This window comes from Excalfactoria chinensis, chromosome 1 (genome assembly GCF_039878825.1).
Source record: "Excalfactoria chinensis isolate bCotChi1 chromosome 1, bCotChi1.hap2, whole genome shotgun sequence".
Lineage (NCBI taxonomy): Eukaryota > Metazoa > Chordata > Aves > Galliformes > Phasianidae > Excalfactoria > Excalfactoria chinensis.
In genome coordinates, this window is record NC_092825.1 from 19,215,327 (window position 1) to 19,238,738 (window position 23,412).

Here is a 23,412-nt window from a genome sequence, read left to right on the forward strand (position 1 = left end):
GTCTTTCAACTTTCACCTTCCAATATCAGTAGGGCTCAATTTGAATTTAAGGAAGAAGAATATCCATTGAAGAAAATGATAGAAATGATTCTTCTGGCAGCAGAGAGAGTGTAACTGTAATGACTATTTTTACTGCAGCCTATACATATGCAATACAAACCCATATTCTTGGTGTAATTTCTAGACTATTTCAAAAGAAAAAAAAATGTATGCTTGATTCTGAATTATTAGTTTAACCCTCTGGATGTTGGTTTTAAAACGTGTCGTTTAAGAAATAGTAATATAATGTAAGCGCACTTAGATCTGGTTGAGATTTTGCACGTGCCTGAAGGTCTAGAAGAACCTCAAACAATTGAAATGAAGAAGCAGTATAATGAGGAGGCAGTATTAAATTATGCAGTGCTAGTATTCTTGTTCTCAAAATTTTCTGTGTTACAGGCCTACCAACTGTACTAAAGCTAAGTGGGATGGTTGAGGAAAGGAGTAGGTGGGAGTAAAACTTTCCCATAAGCAATCTTGAAGAAAAGGAGGGATGAACACAAGAGGAGGCGAAAGAAAATGCAGTAAAACATGAAAGTTCTGACTGTATAGATTAAATTGTCCCAGGGGCTGTTTTTCCTGATGTATGATGATCACTTTTCTAAATCATGATGCAAACTCTTCTGAAATGTGTGAGAGTTTTGCATGCATAAGAGGGGCAGGATTTAGCCCCATATGGCTTATCACTTTGATCTTCAAAGGTCAATTTTGTATTGCTGAAACAGTTCTTCGTAAGTCCCAATTAATTAGGAAGAGAAAACACTTCTCTGCAGAAAAAACAAACAAACATGCATCTGCTCAGTGTTGCTTTTTTTTTTTTTTTTTTTTTTTTGGCCGTGCAGAAATTACTGACAGGGCAAATAAAAGGTATTTCCCATCCTGCTCCCTCAGATCTTACAGAACAACAGTATTGCAGAGTACACCATCACTAACTTTTTCTTTCTTTTTCATCATTCAACTCCCCATGAATGAATACAATAATAGATATATTTTGTCTTAGAGAGCTCTGTTTTCTTTGGTAGAAATTTGATTATCCCTAGTCTTTTACACAGCATCTTTCATATAAACTACTTTGTGAAACACACTGCAGAATAACAACAGCAACATCAAAGAAAGAAAAAACTAAAATAGGGAATACTAGAAATAGACAAGGGAGAAAATGAAGTCTGAAAAGAAATAACATGTTAATGGGGTAAGTAATAAATTTCACGTGGCAGAAAAAGCATTCACATCTAAAAATACTGACAGAGTGAAGAAGTAGAAAAGTCCATGTTAGATGAACTGAGGAAAATGAGAGTTAATAATACCTTTGGGTAAACTTGCTATACGCATAAGCTGAAATTCTTTGAAATCTATAGACACAGCTTACCAGTATCTCCCAGATGCTTTTCAGTGCTTGGGTATTTTGTCTGCATAGGAAAACCCTTTAGTTTTAGATTTTATTTTTTTTCATTGTGAGTGCTCTTACATATATATGATGCATATGCATATATACGTATACACATAGACACTCACAAAAGAGCTTCTCTGAAAGCAATGCCTCCTATTTTACTATGGTGGCCCATGAAATCACAGGCTGATGTTCATGGTATGGCAGAAGAGGCTGAACCTTCCTGACAGTGTTCCATTACTTTTTGTTGCTGTGCAAGAGATGGCAGTAGGGCAGTAGAGTGGTAGTCTGACTAAATGGTACCTGACATGGAAGCACATATGATGCAAGGGTCTGAAATGGAATTACTCCATGTGGAAAAAATTGCACCCATTGACATTCATTGACACTTGCTGGATATTTGTAGAGATCACATAGGCAGTGAGGCAGTGAGTGAAGCATTTCAACAGTGTTGACAGTGATGTGAAAGATCAGACACATTCCAGGTGGCCATACACAGCTTTCATACCACAAAATGAAGAGTGCCTTGATCAGTTTGCCTATTTGATTTGACATGAATTGACAGATTATGACCTGGGAAATGTGTATTGGCTTCAGTGCATTTGAAAATGATGGAGGTAACATTGGGATATTACAAAGTTTGCACCAGGTGTGTCCCACAGATGCTCATGCAGGAACAGAAGCAATACTGCATGCATGTTTTTCAGGATATGCTGATCCAATATGAGGGTGAAGGTGACAGTTTCCAGGATCCCATCATTACCTGTGATGAGATGTGATGTCAACACTATGAGCCAGGGTCATGTGAATTGATGACATATGAATTCCCCATCAAAGAAAACAAAAAAGTACAGCCTGCGGAGGGTAAAGTGATGTGCACTGTTTTTTGGGATAGGAAAGGAGTGTTCCTTATGGATTTCCTTGAACTTAGATAGAGCATCAACTCTGGCTGCTGCATGGTGGCACTGACTGTGCCGAAGGCTTGAAGAAGACAGTATTTCCCATGCAACATGTTACCATCAGGCTCCATTCCAGTTTGAAGACTGGAGAAAATTGCCTGTCTTTGCTTCACTGTTATAGTGCACCCACCATATAGTTCATATTGGTTGCCTTCTGATTTCCATCTATTCAAGCCAATGAAAGATAGGCTGTGCGAGCAAGAATTTCCTACCAATGCCAGTAGTGCAGCACGCAGGCTCTTGTTCCTTGCTGGCAAAAATGCACAGTTAATGGTGGTGACTGTGTTGAAAAAGAGTGTTTTGTAGCTGAGAATTTATATAATTACTAATTATTAAATAATGTTATTGTGCTTTTTAACTATTATAGTTACCATGCAAGTAAATAGGAGGCGATACTTTCAGATCAACTTACATATATATGTGTGTTTGTATATTTCAATTTTACTCTGATGCTGTCAATAATTAACAATACCTTAACATGATTGGTTTATGTGTGAAATTAGAAATACCACTTTTTACAGATGGAGGAAGTAGAGGTTATGATTCTCCAGAGCTGCAAATAGCACAGCTAGAAACACATCCTCAATCTTTTGAATAAAATGAGATTAAAAAGCATTTCTTCTCCCATGGATTACTTTCCCAATTGGCTTTATATGTCAAGTGAATGAAATAGAGTGTTGTTAGCAGAGGTATTTTGCATGAACCAAGCTGAGAAGTTGCACTTTGTTTATGTCAGACTCTGCAGAATTTGGACTTTATAAAGTCCCTGCTTGAATCTTCTTGCACTGAAAGTCAACTTGAGACAGTAGGCTGAACGATAAATGCTACAGATTTAAGACCCATTCATCATGGGACTTATGTGCACATTACTTTAGATGTATTCAGAATCCCACAGATGATTCCAATGCCTGCATGTTCACATGCTGGGAAAAAATCAAGTAAGAAAGTCAATCTGAGATTTATGATAATACTACTACTGAAGACATCTGAAGGAGGGATGCAGTGTGATCCTATTTCATGTTTGAATGCTCTAGAAGAATATACTGTGAGGCATTCTGTGTAATCGGGACTACTATTTTTCCCAACACAAAACGTGTGAGGAGGAGTGAAGGAGAAATATGTAGTTAAAAAGGAACGTTCACATTGAACTGAGCTCAGCTGGTTGCTCTAGAAGGTATGATTTACTCTAACCGCAGGTATTTCAAATGAAGAGATTCTGAGTGCGCTGAGTAGGAATTTACCAAAGAAGATTTGACCACAATAGGAAATTGCTAATTATGAGTTGCTTAAACACAATGTGCACAACTCAATTACTATGAAAATTCTTGCAATTGTGCAGAATATATGACTACATTATCACCACTCTTGGAATTATGGTCTGGAGTTACCTCACTTATCAGAGTGATAAGATCTAGTCAAACGGTTTAAGATAATTAAAATTGCTTTGAATATTGCCACAGTAATTACTTGCTTTGGAGCAAAAGCAAAGATAAATTGGCTCTTGAATCAGTGGACTCCTAGGTAATAGTCTTTTTGTATTCTGTGTACTTCCCAGGAATGCAGTGGTGCAAATGAGTTCCTAAATGCAAATCATTTTGTATGATGCGCTATAATGATGAATCAAGGATAATTTGATTCACATGGCATTTTTTCCACACACCTACTCATCTCAAGGAAGAAGCAGAAATTTATCTGCCTTTCCACCTACATAACAACACAAGGCTTAGATAAAATAAGCTCCTGGTGTTGATTTAGTTGCTTGGATAAATATATTTGTTGTGCTCTAAGTAAATGAAAGAAAAAGCATAAAAATGTGTGCTGTCCCAAAGGTGGGTTCAGAAGTACAAATGTCTAAATCTGTACTTCTGCACATCTTTCCCTTTCACCAAGCATCAGCAGGGCAGTATTGTAGTTTGTAGCAAAAAAGTAACCCAAGTCACTTCTCTTTCATTTGTAGTATGTTAGCATAGTGTGAACTATATATATATATATGTATAGCTCTGTGACAACTCTTTTTCTGTGCTATTATTTAGTATAGTTTCTCATGAAACTCCAAATGGTGGACTAGGTTTTGCTCTAAGCTTGCAGGGCTATAGTTGCACATTGTGCACCATGAGGTTCTGGCATCTCAAAGACAAGGGTACTTCAGAAGTCAGATCACTTTTGTTCATTCTGCAAGCACAGCCCCCTTGAAGACCATGTGAGAATTACAATTAATTAAATACACATTTTTGTGTCTGAGCAGCATTTCTTCCATTAATTTATCTTAGCAGACAGGCAAAGCTTAACAAAAAAAAACCTTTCCTATTTGAAGTTATCCAGCAGTTTATGCTGTAGGACTTGTTAAGGTAAACATCAGCAGTGCTCAGTGCCTGATTAGCAGATGGAAGGGAGCAATCAGAAGAAATTCCCTGCTGTTATATTTTAAATTGTGCAATCTTACTCATCTGTCTCTAATGGCCATATATTTGCTGTGCTTTGCTTTCAGTTTGAAATGCTGTTTTGCTTTTTGTTGGGTGAAAGGGCTTGTCTTACTGTATACAGTCACTTTGGAGTCTGAGAAAAACTTTAAATCATTTTCTCTCTCCCTTTAATTCCTTTCTTATGATTTATCTGAGTACTTATTTGAGGATTAGCTTACTAGCAGGGTAAGATAGAAGCCAAAGAGGGAGGAAGGAAGTAGACAAGGAATTTTGTAAGATCAATCCACTGATGAATTGGTGGAAAGATGCAATTGTGTTAAACAATAAGTTGCATTTGGGCTGAAGCAAATGAGGAACACCTTTGAATTAAAGGACAGTTGAACTAATGAACACTTCTGAAACAGTTAATCCTGGTGTTTCGTAGAGACACTTTGGTCAGTGCTAGCAGTGAATAAAGGATATTGCTTCTTCCAATACATATATATATTTTTTTTTCCTGAGGTGTGTTAAGAAGAAGGTAGATAATTGTTTGCATATCCTTTTGTATGTTTAACCTTTCTACATGTAAAAAAAAAAGGATTTCCCTTCCTTTACTATAAGCTTTGGATAAATTAGATCAATACAGTTTCAGAAACTGCACATTTTTCTGCTATAGATACAAGAAATCTACTGAAAGAGTCTATGCGAATAGTGGTGGAAGATAATTTATGCTTTCAAATGTAGATGTATTTCTGGGTGGTATGTAGATAGAGAATTATCTTACTTTAAAAAATGGTGATTTTATATTTTCCAAAGTCTACAATGAGTAGGGAATATAATAAAATAAAATACGGAAGTGAAATGTTTAGAAAATGCCACTCACATGCCATAAAATGTCATCAGATGTTCCAGCTGATGGAGGTTTACATGAACAATACCGAGAGCAGTTTGGAATGAGGAAGTGCTGTGGAGGTCATTCTAGCAAGGGTGGCAGGCAGAGATATCGCTTCAGAGCATGCTGAATGTCTGGGTCAAGGAACTGAGGCACCAGATCTTGTCCAGTTTTCATCTGAAGGGGTGCTTTGAAGAAAGATACTTAACATTCAGTTATGTTCTCTTCAGAGTAACTTGTCCATGAGCAAAGCTTCTGTCTAACCCTATAAATTACTGGTTGGCTTATGCCCCGGAGTATAAGAGTTTACTGCCCTATGAAATTGTTTTTGTTCTTTCTAGCGTAACATAGTTTGCTCTCATTTTTCATATAAATATCTAATGAACATTCCAAACTATGAAAAATGAAGCTCTTTTGGTGACTTCAGTGAGAGTTATGCAGTGTGAAATAGAACTTCATGAAAAAAATTTAATGAAATTGATAAACTCAAACTAGTAACCAATTGTGTCTTGTGCAATTTATTGTTATAAATACAATTATTCCATATTTATGGGAAATAGTTTTGTTTTCTGGCATATTGTCTGAAACTGTACCTTGAAACAGTGCAATTACTAGAGACTTAATATCTAGCCAGCACTTAGTATCCAGTCAAAACTACTTACTATCTACAGCCAATGTAATGTAGGAAGTCACCTTATTTGAATGTATAATATATAGCTGTTCGATATGTAAGTACAGGATCAAATTTTAAGCCATTGTTAATAAGCCTCAAAAACATTATACCTGGGATTATTCTTTAATTAATATTTTGGTTAATTTATATATATATATATATAAAAGATCCTCTCAATTGCAGAACACCAAATTGCTTGTCACATATATCTGATGCCTTGGTTTAAGTTATCCTAGAAATGAAAGAACTTCTTACTTCAAAAAGACTTTCTTACAGCCTTTAGAGATTTATGTATCTGCCTATACATTCAGATTCTTGCGTATGCTATTTTTCTTGGCCAGTTTTCTAAGGTCTATTAAAAACTCTGCAGACGCACATATGGGAATATAAAAATATGCTTTCAGTTTTAGAGCTATTCAAATATTCTGAGAAGCTCCTTAGAAATTTATCTAAATATGTTATGCAGATCTGTTCGTAAAGGAAGAGAAAAAACGTGGTGTGTATATAAGATGTGTTGGGCCAGTAACAACAAGAAGACAGAGTTGAAAGGAACATGCAAAAGTGAAAGACTTTGTCATGGTACTAGCAGAATCAAACTATGATTTTTGAAGCTTAAGGCTGTAGTAATGGAGAAAGTCAAAGGAAAATTGATCTTTAGAAACTGGGAGACTTTGGGCTTGAAGTGATGTTGAGGGAGCACCTGGAACATCTACTTGAGTTTTCACCCTTATTCTTATTGACTAGGTATATTAATAGAGAAAAAATCTTATCAAGATTTTTTAGTGAGGATAGAGACACCTCCCTGTCACAAAAAGTGCTTGATCTGCAGACTGTTGAATCAAGATTTTTTAATGAGAATAAAAACAGATCTTTTTCTCAGAGGGCTGTTGAACTGGAGATTGTTAAAGGCTACGATAACATGCCAGTGCATTTACTCTGTTCAGCTCTTCATATAGCAGAGACAGAAAATGTGCTGTCAAGGCTAGGTGAACTGGAATAGTTGTTGTTCTGTAGATATTCTTGCAATTAGAAATCCAGTGTGCTCTTCTGTCAAGATTGAATTAAACTGAGAGCTGACAGAGCATTTACAGTTACTAATTTGAAAACAACAACAACAAACATCAAGAAAATTATTCTGTATAAAAATATGGAACTAAATACTTCTGAGGAGATGCTAAAAGGAAGAAGTAATACTTTATCACAGAGAATTGTTAAGCAAACTTGGAAGCAAACTTTATGTCCATCGTGGTAATAGGTAGATAAGAATTCCATGTCCTTTCCTGTCATCAGTACAATTTTATTAGGAGGGAAGCATTTTGGCCGTCAATCAGAATAACGGTACGCTTTCTTCATAGTCCATTCAGTGACAAACCAAATTCAATACATAATTAATTACTTAAGCTTATCCAATCTGTCTTAATTACTGAGAAACAGGTGTTTGCCACTCATACTTGATCTGAGAAATGCTGGTGAGAATTTTCATCTCTCTGGGAAGTTACTGTGAAATAAGATGAGGATGAATTTATTTTCAAACTCCACTGTAACTGTCCATGTATCTGCTGTTTTTCAGTAAAATCAGCTTTCCCTTTCCTTTTTGAGAGAGTAGACTTATCCATTGTTCAAAGTAGATGGAAATCTGCATACTCCTCAACTTTTTTTTTTTTTACTTTTTTTTTTTTTTTTACTTTTTTTTTTTTTCTTTTTTTTTTTTCCCAGTCATATAATATCTGGGAAAACTGTATTTGAGTCAGTCATTTAAGTCCCATTGTACCAATTCGTTGTCTGAAAAGATGATACTGGCTTTGTGTATAGGAGTGCTGGAAGAAGTCTTTGAAACTTGGAGATTTCAACAGATGGTCTAACAATAGTAAGAATGCGCTCCATAGAAAATACCAGGGATTGCTGGATAAGTAAAAATATTTTCTTCCACCCTTACTAGTCACTAGATTCAATCCTTCAGATAAGTTGGGCTTCTTTCCAACTAGATGTGAGAAAGAAATCTCAGTCATCTTTTACGGCAAGATCTTGATTGTTCTTTTGAATTTATGAATCTGTCTGCTAATTCTGTGTATGTTCCCATGTGCTTTTGATGGACCTACACCAACTGTATTTTCTCCACTGCCATAGACATGTTTGTACTGTGCCTGTTGATTTTAAATCATGCTGTCAATGTGCCCAAGTCAGGCTTGGCTTTCAGTGCCAATCTGAGACATGCAACTTGTAGGAAGGCACAGCAACGCTGTGTGTCAATTCAACTAAAGATATCCCATGTGGACTTGTCTGTGATCTTTTATCATAGACACCATCACCCTTCTGCTTCTTGAGGACTGACCTGATTGCAGCAGCCACACAGATAGTAAAAAGTATTATTTTCCAATAAAAAATTAGCAGCCCCAGTGGACCTAACCATTGCTATTTCCATTTCACAGAGTGTAGCACTCTTAATGTCCTTTTCACATAAAGGATTTTACTCCAAACACCTTTGTAGAATTGCAGCTGGAGGAGTCTCTTTAACTGACTGTCACATTATATTTCTTTCCTGAAATGCTTCTGTGCTTGACCACAGTTGCACTGATGGTGAGAAAACAAAGAAACTAATATCCAACATAGACCTGTGGTATTTTGACTGCTACTGGAATTCAAAATCTGAAAAAGTCAACATCTCAAAATTCAGATTTCTATTAGCTTTCATTGAGCTCTAATGGGATTTGAAAACATGCATCTCTCTGGATTATTTTTGTGCAAACTACCAAAGAATCATTATCGTTTACAATTTGGAAAGAGCTAAGTGCCATACTTGTTCCTGTCCTCTTTCTCTTTACAGAAGAATGTGTATTTCACTGATGGAACTTCTTAAACAGGCAGAGAAAGTTAGTTCTCAGAAAGTCTGGGAAATAAAGGATCCATCCTACTGTGTATTTTTTCTACTTCAAAACTTGACAATGATTAATCATAAGGCATTGCAAACAAAGGTGCATTATTATTTTAGCACTAGACATTTGCAGAAGATTTTGTTTTAGGATCGGCGCTACTATTATTTGTGCAGTGAACAATGAGCAAGAATAGCACAACTCTCCGGCTCTTGCTTTATTATCTTTCCTTTGTCTTCTATGTTATCTTCATTTTTTGCTCTCGTTTTCTACTTTCATCAAGTAATATAGACTGGATTTTTTTTGTTGCTGCAAGGCGTAGTTTCTTATGAGTCATATATGTTTTTGTCAGGATGTAACTCAGTAAATTGAAACACCTTCATTTTTGTGCTGTTGCATCTTTTGACAGATTTGATGGGCAATGCATTTCAAAATTAATTAATTTTGAAAACATTTATGTCTACATTTTTCTATTATAATGAGTGAGACACAAGTGCTCCATGGATAATAGCTTTTTGTCTGGTATAATTTTTGAGAGATTTAGGTTAAAAAAAACAACCAAATAACAAAAAACCCACACAACATAATGAAGGATGCTTAAAAAATTTATATATGGTAGAAGAGTGTTATCAAATTATTGAAACCATGGGATCAGATGAGTAGCATGACATAGAAAAATCCATCAGGCTCTTGTAAGGATGGTCTGTTGATCAAAATTCTGTGGAGACTGGATTCATGTTAGAATAAGCTTTCATCTCAGACTATTAACAGCATAATGGTGACCACAATACTGCAGTGTTCAGTAAAAGTAATTTTGTACTTAGTGATTGTAGGTTTTTTGTGTAATTGGTTTTTTTGGGGGATTTTTCTTTTCCTTCATTGTCTATATAATATGGTCAATCTATTAAGCATTTTATTAGAAAGGAGTGAGCTACAGACACCCTTTGCCAGTTACTAAGTACCTTCAATTCCTAATCTATTACAGAGCAAGCACTTCCATTTCGTTTTTCAGTTAATGATGATTTCTTATAGCAAAGCTATTAGTTGTATGGAAGAAATTGGGTCTGTACTCTTTTAATTTTGAAGCATTAAAATTTACATAGTAACAAAGCCTGAAAATCACTTGCAAAGTTTTGACAGGTAGACAAAGAAAGAGTATACCTGTATGGCAAGGGCTGATCTGTGATCCAACCACCTTCCCAGTGTTCGATCTGTTTTCTGTATTCTAATCCTTCCTTGAATTACAGACATCATTTTGGTATCCTTGATAGCTACAGTATGAAAGGTTTCTAGATTTCTTTTTTTATTGTGATGTACTGTTAGCACATTTAATTGTACTCACAGCTGCATTCATTCATCTCATGTAATGAAGAGCCTTGACTGAGGTTGACAGATCCATTTACTCTGGCCAAACTCTTCAGAATTTGGCTTAGGTGAGCGAAAGCTCATCCTCCCAATAATTGCCATTTTTTACATGTAATTTTAACTGAGGACTTTAATGGAAAGAATAGGTTTTCTCCCATTCCTTCCTGCATTGGTAAAGAATTTCTCCTTATGTTTATTTCTTTGGTGCTCGATAGAGCCTTTGTTCCTTTCAGAATGTCTAGGAGAAGTGAAGCTATATTTTTACCACCTGAAAAAAGGTAAGTCAAGATAATACCTTGTCCTAGTACAATTACTGACAGGCTACATAAAAGCAGACTTTGATCCCACTTTCTAGACATTTCCCAACAAGTCAAGGCAAGGAGAAAGCTTCATGAAGAACAGGCAATTAAATAAATGCATTACAATTGTGCTCTGTGTAACTACCACAGAGAGCTGAGCACAAGGAGAGGAGAAGGTTAATAGGCAGACTTACAAGCGTTTCAGAAAAGCTTTTCACTGCTTGTTAAAGATGCATGCAAGCCAGCAAGGAGCACATTGCCTTCATTTTAGAAATAAGATAGTAGACTTGAATCAAATTATTTATCATACCTGATCCAGCATCCTTTATCTAGTAAAGCCTGATTCTAACTGTCTTTTAGTGGTTCAACTTACAGAATTGCTACTTCTGTTCTTAGTCCTTATTCAGGAAAATGTACGTGTATGTTTGGTGTATCATTTACGAATTATTGTTCTATTGATAGGTAGAAGCCAGAGTTGGAGTTCACAGTGTTACTGAGAGGTAAATCAGAATTGATATTCACTTAAAACCAAACCAACAAACCCAAAACAAACAAACAAAAGAAAAACAACTTGAAAATCTTTTACAATTCAGGCATTTCTGAAATTTCTTGTCATAAAAAGTGTTTCCTTGTCCTTTAGATAACAAGGCAAAGAAGATCTGCTTTGTAATTAAGGAAGCACCAGCTTCTAGACAGAAAGTGGAAAATAGCAGCGTATTTCTTTTTTTCATATTATGCCTCCAGAAGTTCTAAATCTGAAAGTAGGAAGACCCACCTTTCCCCTGAGGGAGACCTTTATATCCACTGTGATGATAAAAAAGGATATAGTTCTGAAAGCAACAACTGATCAGTAAGTGAAAACCAATTCCAATTAGATTCTTTTGGCCACAGATTGTTTTGAACTTTGACTGGGCATCTCCTCTTTCTTATGAAATACAAAGTTGAGAGGAAAATTTCTCTCTCACAGCTTTCCAGAACTCATTTTTTTACAGTCTTCCCTCCCCCCCTGCACCCCCATCCTTTTATTTTTCCCCCAGATATTGGATTTTTGCCCATTCTCAAACATCTTTACTACAGATGAATTTTTCTTCTTCACTACTTTCTTTCAGGGCTGAAATGAAAGTTGACTTTCATTTACTCAAATACAGAAATAGCACTAAATAGTCAAAGGATGAAATACGTGGTTTTTGTTGTTGTTGTTGTTTCAGGGTTTTTCTATGATTTATTTTATTTTATTTTATTTTATTTTTTTCCCCGCAGGTTTGGTGGTTGTAAGAATATCCCCTACAGTTAATTTCCAGCAGATGCTGGTGTTAATAGAAGCTGTAGTGGTGCATTCGTACTGCTTCTTTGGAGAAACAAAAAATTACTGTCGAGAGTAGAAGTATAAAATAACAGGTCTTTCTTGATTCATGTCACTGAAGTATAGACTCTGATCTCTGAGGCCAATAGCAAGTGATTTCATAGAGAGCTGTAGTGGTTCTTTTTTTTCTTTCTTCTTTTCCTATTTTAGAATTAACAGCTGTTTTGCCTATGATGCAACTATCTGTTTGAGTGCATGAGTGCATGTGCTCTTGAAATATGCATGGCTGTATGCTTATGAATTCATATAGGAACGTAAAATATAGTTATAAAAGGAACAAGTGAATGCATTTGTCCAAAACTTTTGTGTTCTTTCATAGTTTTTTTTTTTTTTTTTTTTTTTTTTTTTTTAAATGAGATGAGAATAAAAGATCCATCCAAAACATTGCTAAAAGGTCTTTGCTAAAACACTACAAGAAATAACACTTGGATCTCTTAAAGTTTTGAGTTGAAAAGCTCATGACTGTAGCTGACATGTCAGTGAACAAAGCATCACTGAGTCACTGGTGCATTGAAGCATCTTTGTCGTAAATACTAAGGGGTTTTGAAAATTTTTGTTTTTACTTGAGTGAAGAACGAAAGAGCAAACTCTAGGATCAAAATACTGACTGCTTTTGTCTCTTAAAGGCTTATAACAAGATCTCTAATTTTCCATGATAGTTTAGTGTGCTGGTTATCATCTCTCTTGAGCATTCAAAGCAAAGTATTATTTAGATTATTTAATTTAATTTTTACTCTTTCTCTCTGTTACCCTACATCAAAAAAGTATTTCCACTGTTGGCTGAAGAATTGACCATGAAGAATACATGAATTGTTTGTTGAGGTATTTGGTGAGTTTATGAGAAAGTAAAAAGCCTCAATAATTTAAGGTATATCCTAAATGCAGATAGTTGGTGACTGCAACAAAAGAAGCATAATAGAATGATATTTAACTAAATTTGGAAATGAGTAGCAGTGAAGATGTTGCAGCATGGACTTAAGCACAAGCAGGAGAACCTACAAAGTGCTTGGGTTCTAATACATAAAGCTAAGCTACCCTGAAGTCTATATAACCACATTGGTGTTCATATCATTTTTGGGGGTAGTCAAATGAAAGAATCTCTGGAAAGAATGCATGGCTGCATTCAGACCTCCCAGTTACAGTAGTTTTAGATTAGGGAAAATGCTTACATTTTGGAAAATTATTGCCTGTGAAATTTGATCTTCAGCTTGTAACTGTATGTTCCTAGATGCTACTCCTTCTTGACTCCTAATCTAGAAAATTACCATTATGAGCATCTGGGGATACAAAAAAGAATGGCAGTATGCTGATTGTTGTTTAAATAATGGTTCCTGAAAGTTCCTAATTATCATAATCAGTGAAAGTGTGATGCAAAGTAGTCACTTACCTTATTTTATTGTTATATTCAAGTGCTTTTGTTTTTGTTTTTGTTTGTTGTTTTTTTTTGGTTTTTTTGTTTGTTTGTTTTGTTTTTTTCATCCAAAATTATCAAGTAATGAACTCTGCCTGCTTAGAAGGAAAGTCTTCAAGGATTCACTGCTTCTTGTCACCAGAAATTGAGTGTGGATTATCATGTTTGCAGTTTTTTCAACTACCTTCAGGTTGAACACAATTCCTGGCAATTTGAACAGATTTTCAATTCAGACAGGTCTAGGAAAGAACTGGAAGAGGAGGAGAAATCTAATTGATTTTCCTTATGTTCTCATGCATGATGTGGTAATGTCAGAAATGTACAGTCTGCTATCAGACAGAGGCTGTGTCTGCCTTTGACAGCACCCTGCTTGCCTCACAGGAGAATTTCTTTTGAGGAGTTTTCTGGGTCTCTGACATCTGTTCTGCTCATTGGAATTAGAACTTCTATATCTTCACATACTTCTGTAATGTCTTTTAGGGGGTTTCCATAGACTTGCCTTTCTGATTCCTTGGCCTAGTGACCAGTGACATATATTTTGCCTTAAAAAATTAAATCTACACTTGAAGGCATCCAGGAATGTCCTGCCAGGTGGGACTGGGTCCCAAAAATGTTCTGACTCCTAAACTTCAGCTTTTTCAGGAAACAGTTGGTGTGCGATGAGGCTTACACTGAGTTACACTGAGCGAGGTGAGGTATATCTCCTATTTCTAGGAATGAAGACAAAGCAAGTGTATACCTTGATCTCTTCCCTTTCCACAATAATAGGGCCAAGTGCATAAATGAGAAGATAAATTAGTGGGTAAATTGGTTCTGAATGGCGTGGTTTTGGTCCCATCGTGGAATGCTCTTGAACTGAAAACTCTGACATCATGTTTTTTGGTGCAAAGACAGTGCCTTTTCCTAGTATCTCCCATGGTTGATCCATAGTGTAGTGCTGGATCCTACCCAGAGAAGAAGATAATATGGCCCCTGTAGTTACATTTAGCTTAATCTTTCAGTTTTTTATTTAGAAAATTCATTTGTTAGTACTAGTTTTCTAGCAAGTCAGCTCACCATTTTCCAAATACACATTCACTTCTTCTGACACCCACATCCACATACTTGACTATTTAATAGTTTACAATTAGCATGCCATCTTGTGACTACAGAACCCCTGAGAGCTAAAATGAATATTTATCATTTTAAAATCAACACAAGTTTAACCATCAAAATGATGTAATTACTACGTTTACCTTTCATTTAACTTTTTTTTTTTTTCCTTAGTGCAATCACTGTAAGAACAAAAAAAAAAAAAAAAAGGAAAAAGTTTATTGATCCATCATACTGACAATATCTTCAAAATCGAACCGTTTTTTTTTGGTGATATCCTATTTCCCACCTGTGTTATACAGAACACCTGTAAGCAAATCTAGCCTAGCATGGAAAAATTTAGAGTGCATTTTTTTTCTCATAGCGGAGGAAACGACTCAACATATTACTGTAGATGGGGGCTGGTTATGTCTTGGTTTTAAAAACACAAGAGTTATGAGCTGTTGAATGTGGTGCTGAGTGGCTGGACTAAGCTATGGATTACGAATGGACAGCGAATGCATTGAGTCCAGTTTCCAGCTCTCAGCTCCTCTCTCCTTCCCTGCATGGTTCCCTGGCCCCAGGTGCTGGATATCACACTGAATAGCTGTTAGACAGAAGGCAAATAGATAGTTATCATCACGTTGTTCATAGTAACTGCTTTATTCAGCACATTAAGCTCTGGGATGACTGAGTAATGCCTTAGTTTTACAGATCTGAGAACAGAAAATGATACTGATTGTATGCTATTCTATTTTCTTTGGAAGAGGTGAAGAAACACCATTCGTCACTGCTATCTTAATGTTTTTAAACTGTTTGAGAAACCCTCAATTTCATCTTCTATGTCATATTTTAAAGATACAGGAATGGTTACAATCACCAGTCCATGTTCCTACTAGAACTAACTGAAATGATTCTGTCTGGCTGAGTTCCTTGGTCTCTATAATACCTTCTAGTGCAAATCTCTCTGAAGCCTATTCATAATCCTTTTCACTGGCTGGGTTTGAATACAGATTTTCTTTTCAGTAGGCAAACAATTAGCTTTCATTTCCTCATACAAATGTCAGGCAAGTTATAATTTTAACTAAGGGAAATGGAGCAATGTAGTAGATCTCTGGAGATTGAAGGATACCAAACATTTGGAAACAGATCTTTGGCTTTTTTACTGCAACCACCTTTTAGTTTGTGAAAGTTATAGTACATGAATACGCACTCCTAGAAAGGTGCATATAGAAGCCAGCAATAGGAACAAGCAGTCATCTTGCCAAATCAGTGAGAAAAGCTGACAGGGTGAAACACGTAGGCACGATTTGTTTTTATGATTCACAGCCATAAATCCTCCATTGGCACTTGGTGCCTGAACTGTCTGTCCTTTGACACCTGTGAAACAAATGGTAAATATATTGCTATCACATCCAAGGCACCTGTTCTCAAACCTTCTTTAAACTTAATTTGGGAAGATCTTTATTTGTTCACCTGTAACCTAAATGCTGGATTTAGAACCTGTCCTCAGTACCTTTGCTAGCTATTTTGGAGCTAGCTCTAATTATTCCTTATACATCTTCTGGCTCCTATGAATCCTATTCCTAGATGCTCTGCTCTCTCTGAGTCTGGGCATCTAGCCCAGGCTGTAGATTTCAAAGGCAGCAGGGTGCTGAGAGGTTAGGTGCTGTAATGTTTTAAGTACCTTTGTGGATCTAGCATTTCTTCATTACCTGAAAACTGATACTCTGTTATTTGTTTAAGCAACAGCTGTGTATGCAATATATAGATATAGGCATATGCATAATGTTTTGTATGCCTGAGGTAGCTTACACAATTAATTATAAGTGCAGCAGTGAGGCTGAAGTACATTTTATTTTGTTCCTATTAGTACTTAACGCATTCTTCATTGAGAGAAGCCAAAATGCATGGTACTGTCATGATTGAACTTGCTGCTGTGATGATGGAATTGTATTTCTTCTACACCATTTTGATTGAAAATAGCTATTTTTGAGATACTGCAGTTTTTCATCACTTGATATACATTTCACGCACCTTGTAGATGGCAGTATGCAGTACATTACATATACACATTTTGGAATATTTGCATTTAAATTTTATGCGGAGAAAATGTTCTGTGGCTTTTTTTTTTGTGTGTGTGTGTGTATGTGTGTGAGTGTGTGTGTGTGTTGTTGTTTTGTTTTCTTTTGTTTTTTCTAAGGGCCGCTACATGAACAGAAATTGTTGAAAAATATACTCTCAAAATTTATGAGGTAACAAATTGATGCTTTATATTATTTTTTAGGATCTGTTTTGTTTCTTGTGCCTGACTGACTTTGGGGACTGCTAAGAGCTTAGCACTGTTTTTCAGTTTTTCATTTATAGGATGTTTGCTACATATTTCTCTTGCATTTCATTTTCATATTTCATTGGCAGGTTGGAAGCCCCATTGCTTGAGAAAGAAGTTGCAGTAAAGAACTTTTGAGAGTCTGTCACCTTAATATCAGTTTTGAAAGTTTACTAAAGCTTTTCATAGTATGATGAAGAAAAACAAATATAATCTGAGTTTGTGTTCATTTGTTAATTAACAATTTAGAATTTTCAATGACAACCAATGCCTCTTAAATAAAGTTAACTTAATTATGAGCATTAACAGTTTGAAGTATCTATTCAATCACATCAGTATCCAATCATAGATTAACACTTCAAATTCTGTATTTGATTATATAAACAGAGTATTGCTAATCTTATATTCTCAGCTGAAAAAGCAGAAGTGTATTATAGTTCCTGACTCTAAAGAGCCACACTCTGGACACATGATAACAGTCAAACTGCAGGTCTGTGCTTAAATGCAATCCTGTGGCAAGTTTGGCTTCTCAACTGTGACAAATCAGAGTAGTTCTGATTGAGTAGTTACTGAGCCATGGCTCAGCACTCAAGGATCTGGCTCAGGATGTTTTAATTTCTATTTAAAAAATAAAATAACAGTTAACTGAACCATAATCTTTAATGCAATATTAAGTGTATATGTTTGTAAAAGGTATTCTTCAAAATGCATAAATAAGGTAACTTTTGGCTGGCTGTGCTGCCTTTTATCAGGTGAGCAACTTGCTTGCTTTGCCTGCCTCTTCAACAATCCTTCCCCCCACCCCCCTCCTCTCTCTCCTCTCTTCCTCTTTCCTCTCTCCCCTTTTTTTTTGTCCTTTTAATTTCTTTCAGGAGGTGTTTGCATTGCTCAGTCACTCAAAATTCCTCGGGAACCAAGACCAGGAGAATTTGAAAAGATCATCAAACGCTTATTAGAAACTCCAAATGCTCGAGCAGTGATCATGTTTGCGAATGAAGATGATATTAGGTGACTGTTTCTTAATTTTGTTTGTTGAATATGTTCTCTCTTCACAAGTGTGCACAATTGACTGTAGAAGAGAAGAGAAGAAAGGGGGGATTTAAATTTAAACCATGGTTAAAAGATGGTTGAAAATTTGGTGATAAGTAATTCAGTTGCAGTTAGACATTACTCTTTTCCTTTTTATCATGGAGAACCGGAAACATAGAATAATCTAGGTTGGAAAATACCCTTAAGATCATCAAATCCAACCCTTAGCCTAACACTACTAAATTCCATCAGTAAACCATGTAACATCATCATATCCATACTACTAAGTACCTCCAAGGTTGGCAACTCCTCCACTTCCCTGGGCAGCCTGTTGCAATGCTTAATCTTTCTGTGAAAGAATTTTTCCATGTGTCCAGTCTAAACCTCCCCTTGTGCAGTTTGGGGCTTTTTTCTCATGTCCTACCTCTTCTCACCTGAGAAAAGAGGCAAACACTCTCCTTGTTGCAACCTTCTTTCAAATAGTTCTGGAGTGTTATGAGGTTTTCCTTCAGCCTCCTTTTCTCCAGACTAAACAGCCCTAGTTCTCTTAGCAGCTTCTCATAAATCTTGCTTCATTGCTTTTCTCTGAATGTGTTGGAGCAAATCAATAATCTTGCAGTAAGGGGCCCTAAACTGGACACAGTATTTAGTTGTCTCACCAATGGCACATATGAGTCTGTCACTTCTCTAGTCCTTCTGGCCACACTATTTCTATTACAGGCCAGAATGCTATCAGCCACCTGAGCACACTGTTGGCTCACATTCTGCTAGCTGTTGACCTGCACCTGGAGGTCCTTTTCTAATGGGCAACTTTTGAGCCACTGTTCCCTGAACCCATAGTGCAGCATGTAGTAGTTCTGAGTGCAGCAACTGACTTGTTGAATGCCAGACAAGTAGATACAACCCACTGATCCAGCCTGTCCAGATCCCTCCACAGAGCCTTCCTACCCCTAAGCAGATCAGCAGTCCTGCCTAACTTAGTGATGTCTGCAAACCTAGTAAGAATACACTTGATTCCCTCATCAGGTTAGTTAATGAAGATATTAAACAAAACTGGCCCCAGTACAATGCAGGTGGAGCCCTGGGGAACATCACTTAGTACTGAGCTCCAATCAGATTTAAATTCATTGACAACAACCAATTTGGCATGGCTTTCTAGTCTTTTTCTTTTTTTTACCCAGTGAACCGTGTTAACCTATTCCAAGTTCCTAACTAAAAGTACAGCTGTAATAGATTGTTTGGCATCTGAAAAGGAAGAAACCAGTAAGAATGCTAGAAAAATAGTTTCAGTACAGTCGTTGTCACGCATATTTGAGACTGCCCAAATCAGAGCCTATTTGGTTTGAATGAGCTTACTAATAGATTCTGAAATTCTTTGTACATTCAGTTTATTTAATTAGGCATTTGTTTGTTTATTTACAGGCGAATACTGGAAGCAGCTAAAAAAGCTAATCAGTCTGGACATTTCCTATGGATTGGCTCAGATAGTTGGGGGTCAAAAATTTCACCAGTTCAGCATCAGGAAGAAATTGCAGAAGGAGCAGTAACCATTCTGCCTAAAAGAACATCTATAGATGGTAGGAATGCAATGGAATAAAACCCAGTTTTGTTAAGGAACTGAAGAAGTGTTTATTTTAATGGCTTTTGTTTACTTTTAATATAGCTCAAAGCCAAGAAGATGCTGAATCTGCAATTATGAAATCTTATAGTGGTTTAATAACTACAACACATGAGGAGGAGAGTTTCTTAACCATAGTCTGGTAATTCTTAGTGCAAAAGAAGAAGAGCAACAGATGGATGTTAATGAATTGGTTCATTCTTATGGGAGGAGATGCATCTAGGATCTTCTTTTCTCTCCTAATCTTTTTATAAATTTTTCTGTAAGAAGTCACTGTATTAACAAAGTTTATGATGTGGAGTATGAGACACTTTCCTGGCAAGTGGAGATTGTGTTTTGTCCCACCTGTGGGGATAACAGCCATACTAAGACCTGGACATAAGTGCTTAAAGCTGGGAAATGATTAGAAAAATGTCACTATTGATCCATTTTGCAGAATTTACCCTGATGGAAGTATTTATGAAGAGCTTGATCCTATTGGTGTGTTGGTCATAATTTTATTAAATCTCCTGGATTGATGGAGTAATACTGGTGTAGAATCCGATCAGATTTAAGGGGGAATCTTTAGTTTCCCAGCTTGAGTGGGCTATTTATGTGACTTGGAAGACTTCAGGTTCAACAGAGAGGTACTCAGTGATTTTAGGTGGCCGTGAAGACAAATTTGTTTGAATCATGGCACTTGAGTCAGGTTGTCTAATTTCTTGTAGGTAGCTAATTCTTTATTTGGGTCATCTGTTGTATTAAAAATTAAGTTCCCCTTAACCGTCTGCCTGGTATTATTTTTTACTATAGAATTCTGCTGTAGATTTAGAGATGCTGTAATTACTGTAGATATTAAAAAATATATTTTTCTACAGGAAATATGGAATAGTAATAAATATACTATTATTTATTCCTTAGATGTGCACGTAAAATATAATTCTAAATAGTACCTACAGTTTCTTCTTGCTATGAAATTCATACAAAATCCATTATAATCTTTAAATGACTATCTGTATGCTGTTTGACATTTTAATGACTTTTTCTCTCATTCTTAAATGTAGGATTTGATAGATATTTTCGGAGTCGAACACTTGCTAACAATCGAAGAAATGTATGGTTTGCAGAATTTTGGGAGGAGAACTTTGGATGCAAGTTAGGATCCCATGGAAAAAGAAATAGCAACATCAAGAAATGCACAGGTAACTTTAATAGTAAAACATTATAAGTTGTTTATTGGAGTGCTGGAAAGGAACAACTTCCTCTTAGCCTCTGTTGTGTCTCCTTTCAGTTCTCTTATACAAACTTGTACTGTAAAAAAAGTGTGACATTTTTCCTCTAACTCAAAGAAAAGTTTCATGGGCAATATTTGAGAAAGTTCATAGTTAATTTGTGCAAATCCAATGATGGTACAGATTTTCTTAAAGACCTATGACTGTGGTTCAGTTCCATTCCTGTTTTCAGTGACCTTTTCTCTCACCCCATGTATAGTTGTCTACATGCATTTTGTAGAGAACAGGTACATCACAACAATTTTCATATTGTTATCCCTGAAAAACATAGAGAGCAAATTAAATTACTTTTTGAACTACTGCGGTCTTGATAGTAGGTCAAGTCATGAACTCCTTATTTAGTTTACGAACTGTGCATGAGGATGGAGTAAAAATCAAATCAGTATGTCCTTAAAACTTGTCCTTATTTGAAAAGAACAGGATTCTGTATTGTTTTATAAAGCTGAATATCTCTATGAATTTTGAACAAAATTTGTATGTAGGTGGCACTGGTGTTCTCAAACATGCTTGCTCAGACGTTGTATTAAGACACAGTTGTCATATAATAGGATAATCGGGCAGTCACATTAGTGGCTCTGAGTCTCATCTCACCTCTGGAAGGTTACCTTTAGTCTTCTGTGACTACAGCAGTGCTATTGCTACCACTACTGATAGGGAACTCTATCATAACCTATTAGTACCAGCCATACCCAGTTTTCTGAACCGTGTGTGTAAGTTATCCACGTACCTTGACTTTTGATGCAGCATTTGCTTTCACAGGTCTCACTGCCCCCAAACCATCAGGTTTATGTATTTGTCCTGTAACACTGACTTATAGACTTACTGCTACACAGTGCACAGATATATCACACTGAGATGTGAGAATCATGCACATACTCACTCTTTTCAATAGTGATACCTTGTCCTCTGCCTTTTGCCATGAATTCCACCAAAAAAACAACAACACAAAAAAGAATTAAAAACCATGCCTCACTGAGTGAAATGATAGCTCACTACTCTAATCTTCTACTCTTTGGTCTTGATTTCTGTAGAAGTCATGGTTGTGTAGCTACCCATGGATGGAAAGAGATAATTTTCCTTTTATTATTTTAAGAGAAAAATAGATGCTGTTTTGACAATCTGTAGTGTATAGATTGTGGTTTGGGAAACTCTAAATGTTGACACAGATGGGCTTCTGACTTGATGCAGCTCATATCTGTCAAATTTGAGTACTAAGTGAAAAGTAGCGTATAAAATACATGGTCCATATCTTAATAGTAAAAAACCAAACTTGGAAAAACAAAAAACATCAGTTTACTCTTTAACACTGTCCTCGCTGAAATCAGGGCATCCTAGTTTTCCCATCTTTTGTCTGGGAAATGCTGATAAAAGATCTTCTTCATCTTTCGCCCTCTAGCCAAATTTGTGTGTATCTGTAGCAGTGGATAAATCTGAAAGAAACCTGAGATCCTAAGATGCAGAAATGAGTTTTGTTAGGCATAAATACAGCTCTTGGTTGTCCTTGGTAGGTTTCTGGACTATATAGCTCTTACGAAATGTGCAAAAGTATAAATACAAAGATTTGAAAATGAAGCAAAGATATCAGAGTACTCTTCTAAAAAAACTGCACTGAACTGTGGATCTGACAATGTTCAGTGTCATTCCTTCAGAGAACCAAAGCTCAGTGATAGAAAACAGCAATTGTGATTGAGATTTAAGGGAGTGTGGTAAGAATTAAATGAAATGTACTTCCATTAACCTCAAAGAACATCCATATTTGATTCCACTCTAACTGAAAATTCTGAATAAGTCCCCTTTACGTATCTTAGAGCGTATGCATATATAGACATTACTTTGTGTTTATATACATAAACACATGGAAAGCTGACATTAAATAAAGTTGCTTACTGTACCATTTTAACATGGGCAGTGAGAGTCTCAAATTCCAGTCTGACATAATGAAATATAGTTCTAGTGAGGTTTGTTTCCCCATAGCATTCCTTCAAGGCATGTATTTATCACACTGTTTTCAGTCATTGAACAGTAAAGTGTGGTCCTTTAATAAAACATCAACAAAAAAGTTAATTAAAAAAAACCCTTCATGCACATCCTTTTACAGTTACAGTAGTCTCTCCTGTTTTGTATGGTTAGCATTTTAACTACTCTGCAAAGCTAATCAGCCTTTAACTGTCTATAATAACTGTCTGCACTGCTAAAAATAAAGATGGAAGAAGAGTTTCCAAAAGCATGTGGAGACCTGTGTAAATTAGTCTAATTTCAGTTTGCTCTATCAAACTGAGCTATTAATTTCAGAGAAAAATTCTCAGTGCAGTGTAAGAGATCTTTATCTGGAAACTTTACAAATCCATTACTTGTTTTCTCTTATGTAACCTATTTAAAAATATAGTTGTGCACCTACAGTATCAGTAGAAGCAGATTTAGTCATGTTTAT

The 23,412-nt window shown here is 36.0% G+C and overlaps 1 protein-coding gene across 6 annotated transcripts in view; it reads left to right on the forward strand.

Moving 5' to 3' along the window:
* GRM8 (glutamate metabotropic receptor 8) overlaps nucleotides 1-23,412 on the forward strand; it is a 317,260-nt gene that overhangs the window by 129,501 nt on the left and 164,347 nt on the right. For all 6 annotated transcript variants that reach the window (XM_072332477.1, XM_072332459.1, XM_072332494.1 and 3 more), the window contains exons 4-6: nucleotides 17,936-18,071; nucleotides 19,515-19,669; nucleotides 20,754-20,891. In XM_072332477.1, coding sequence (XP_072188578.1) covers nucleotides 17,936-18,071; nucleotides 19,515-19,669; nucleotides 20,754-20,891 — 429 coding nt within the window. The remainder of the gene's footprint in view (nucleotides 1-17,935; nucleotides 18,072-19,514; nucleotides 19,670-20,753; nucleotides 20,892-23,412) is intronic.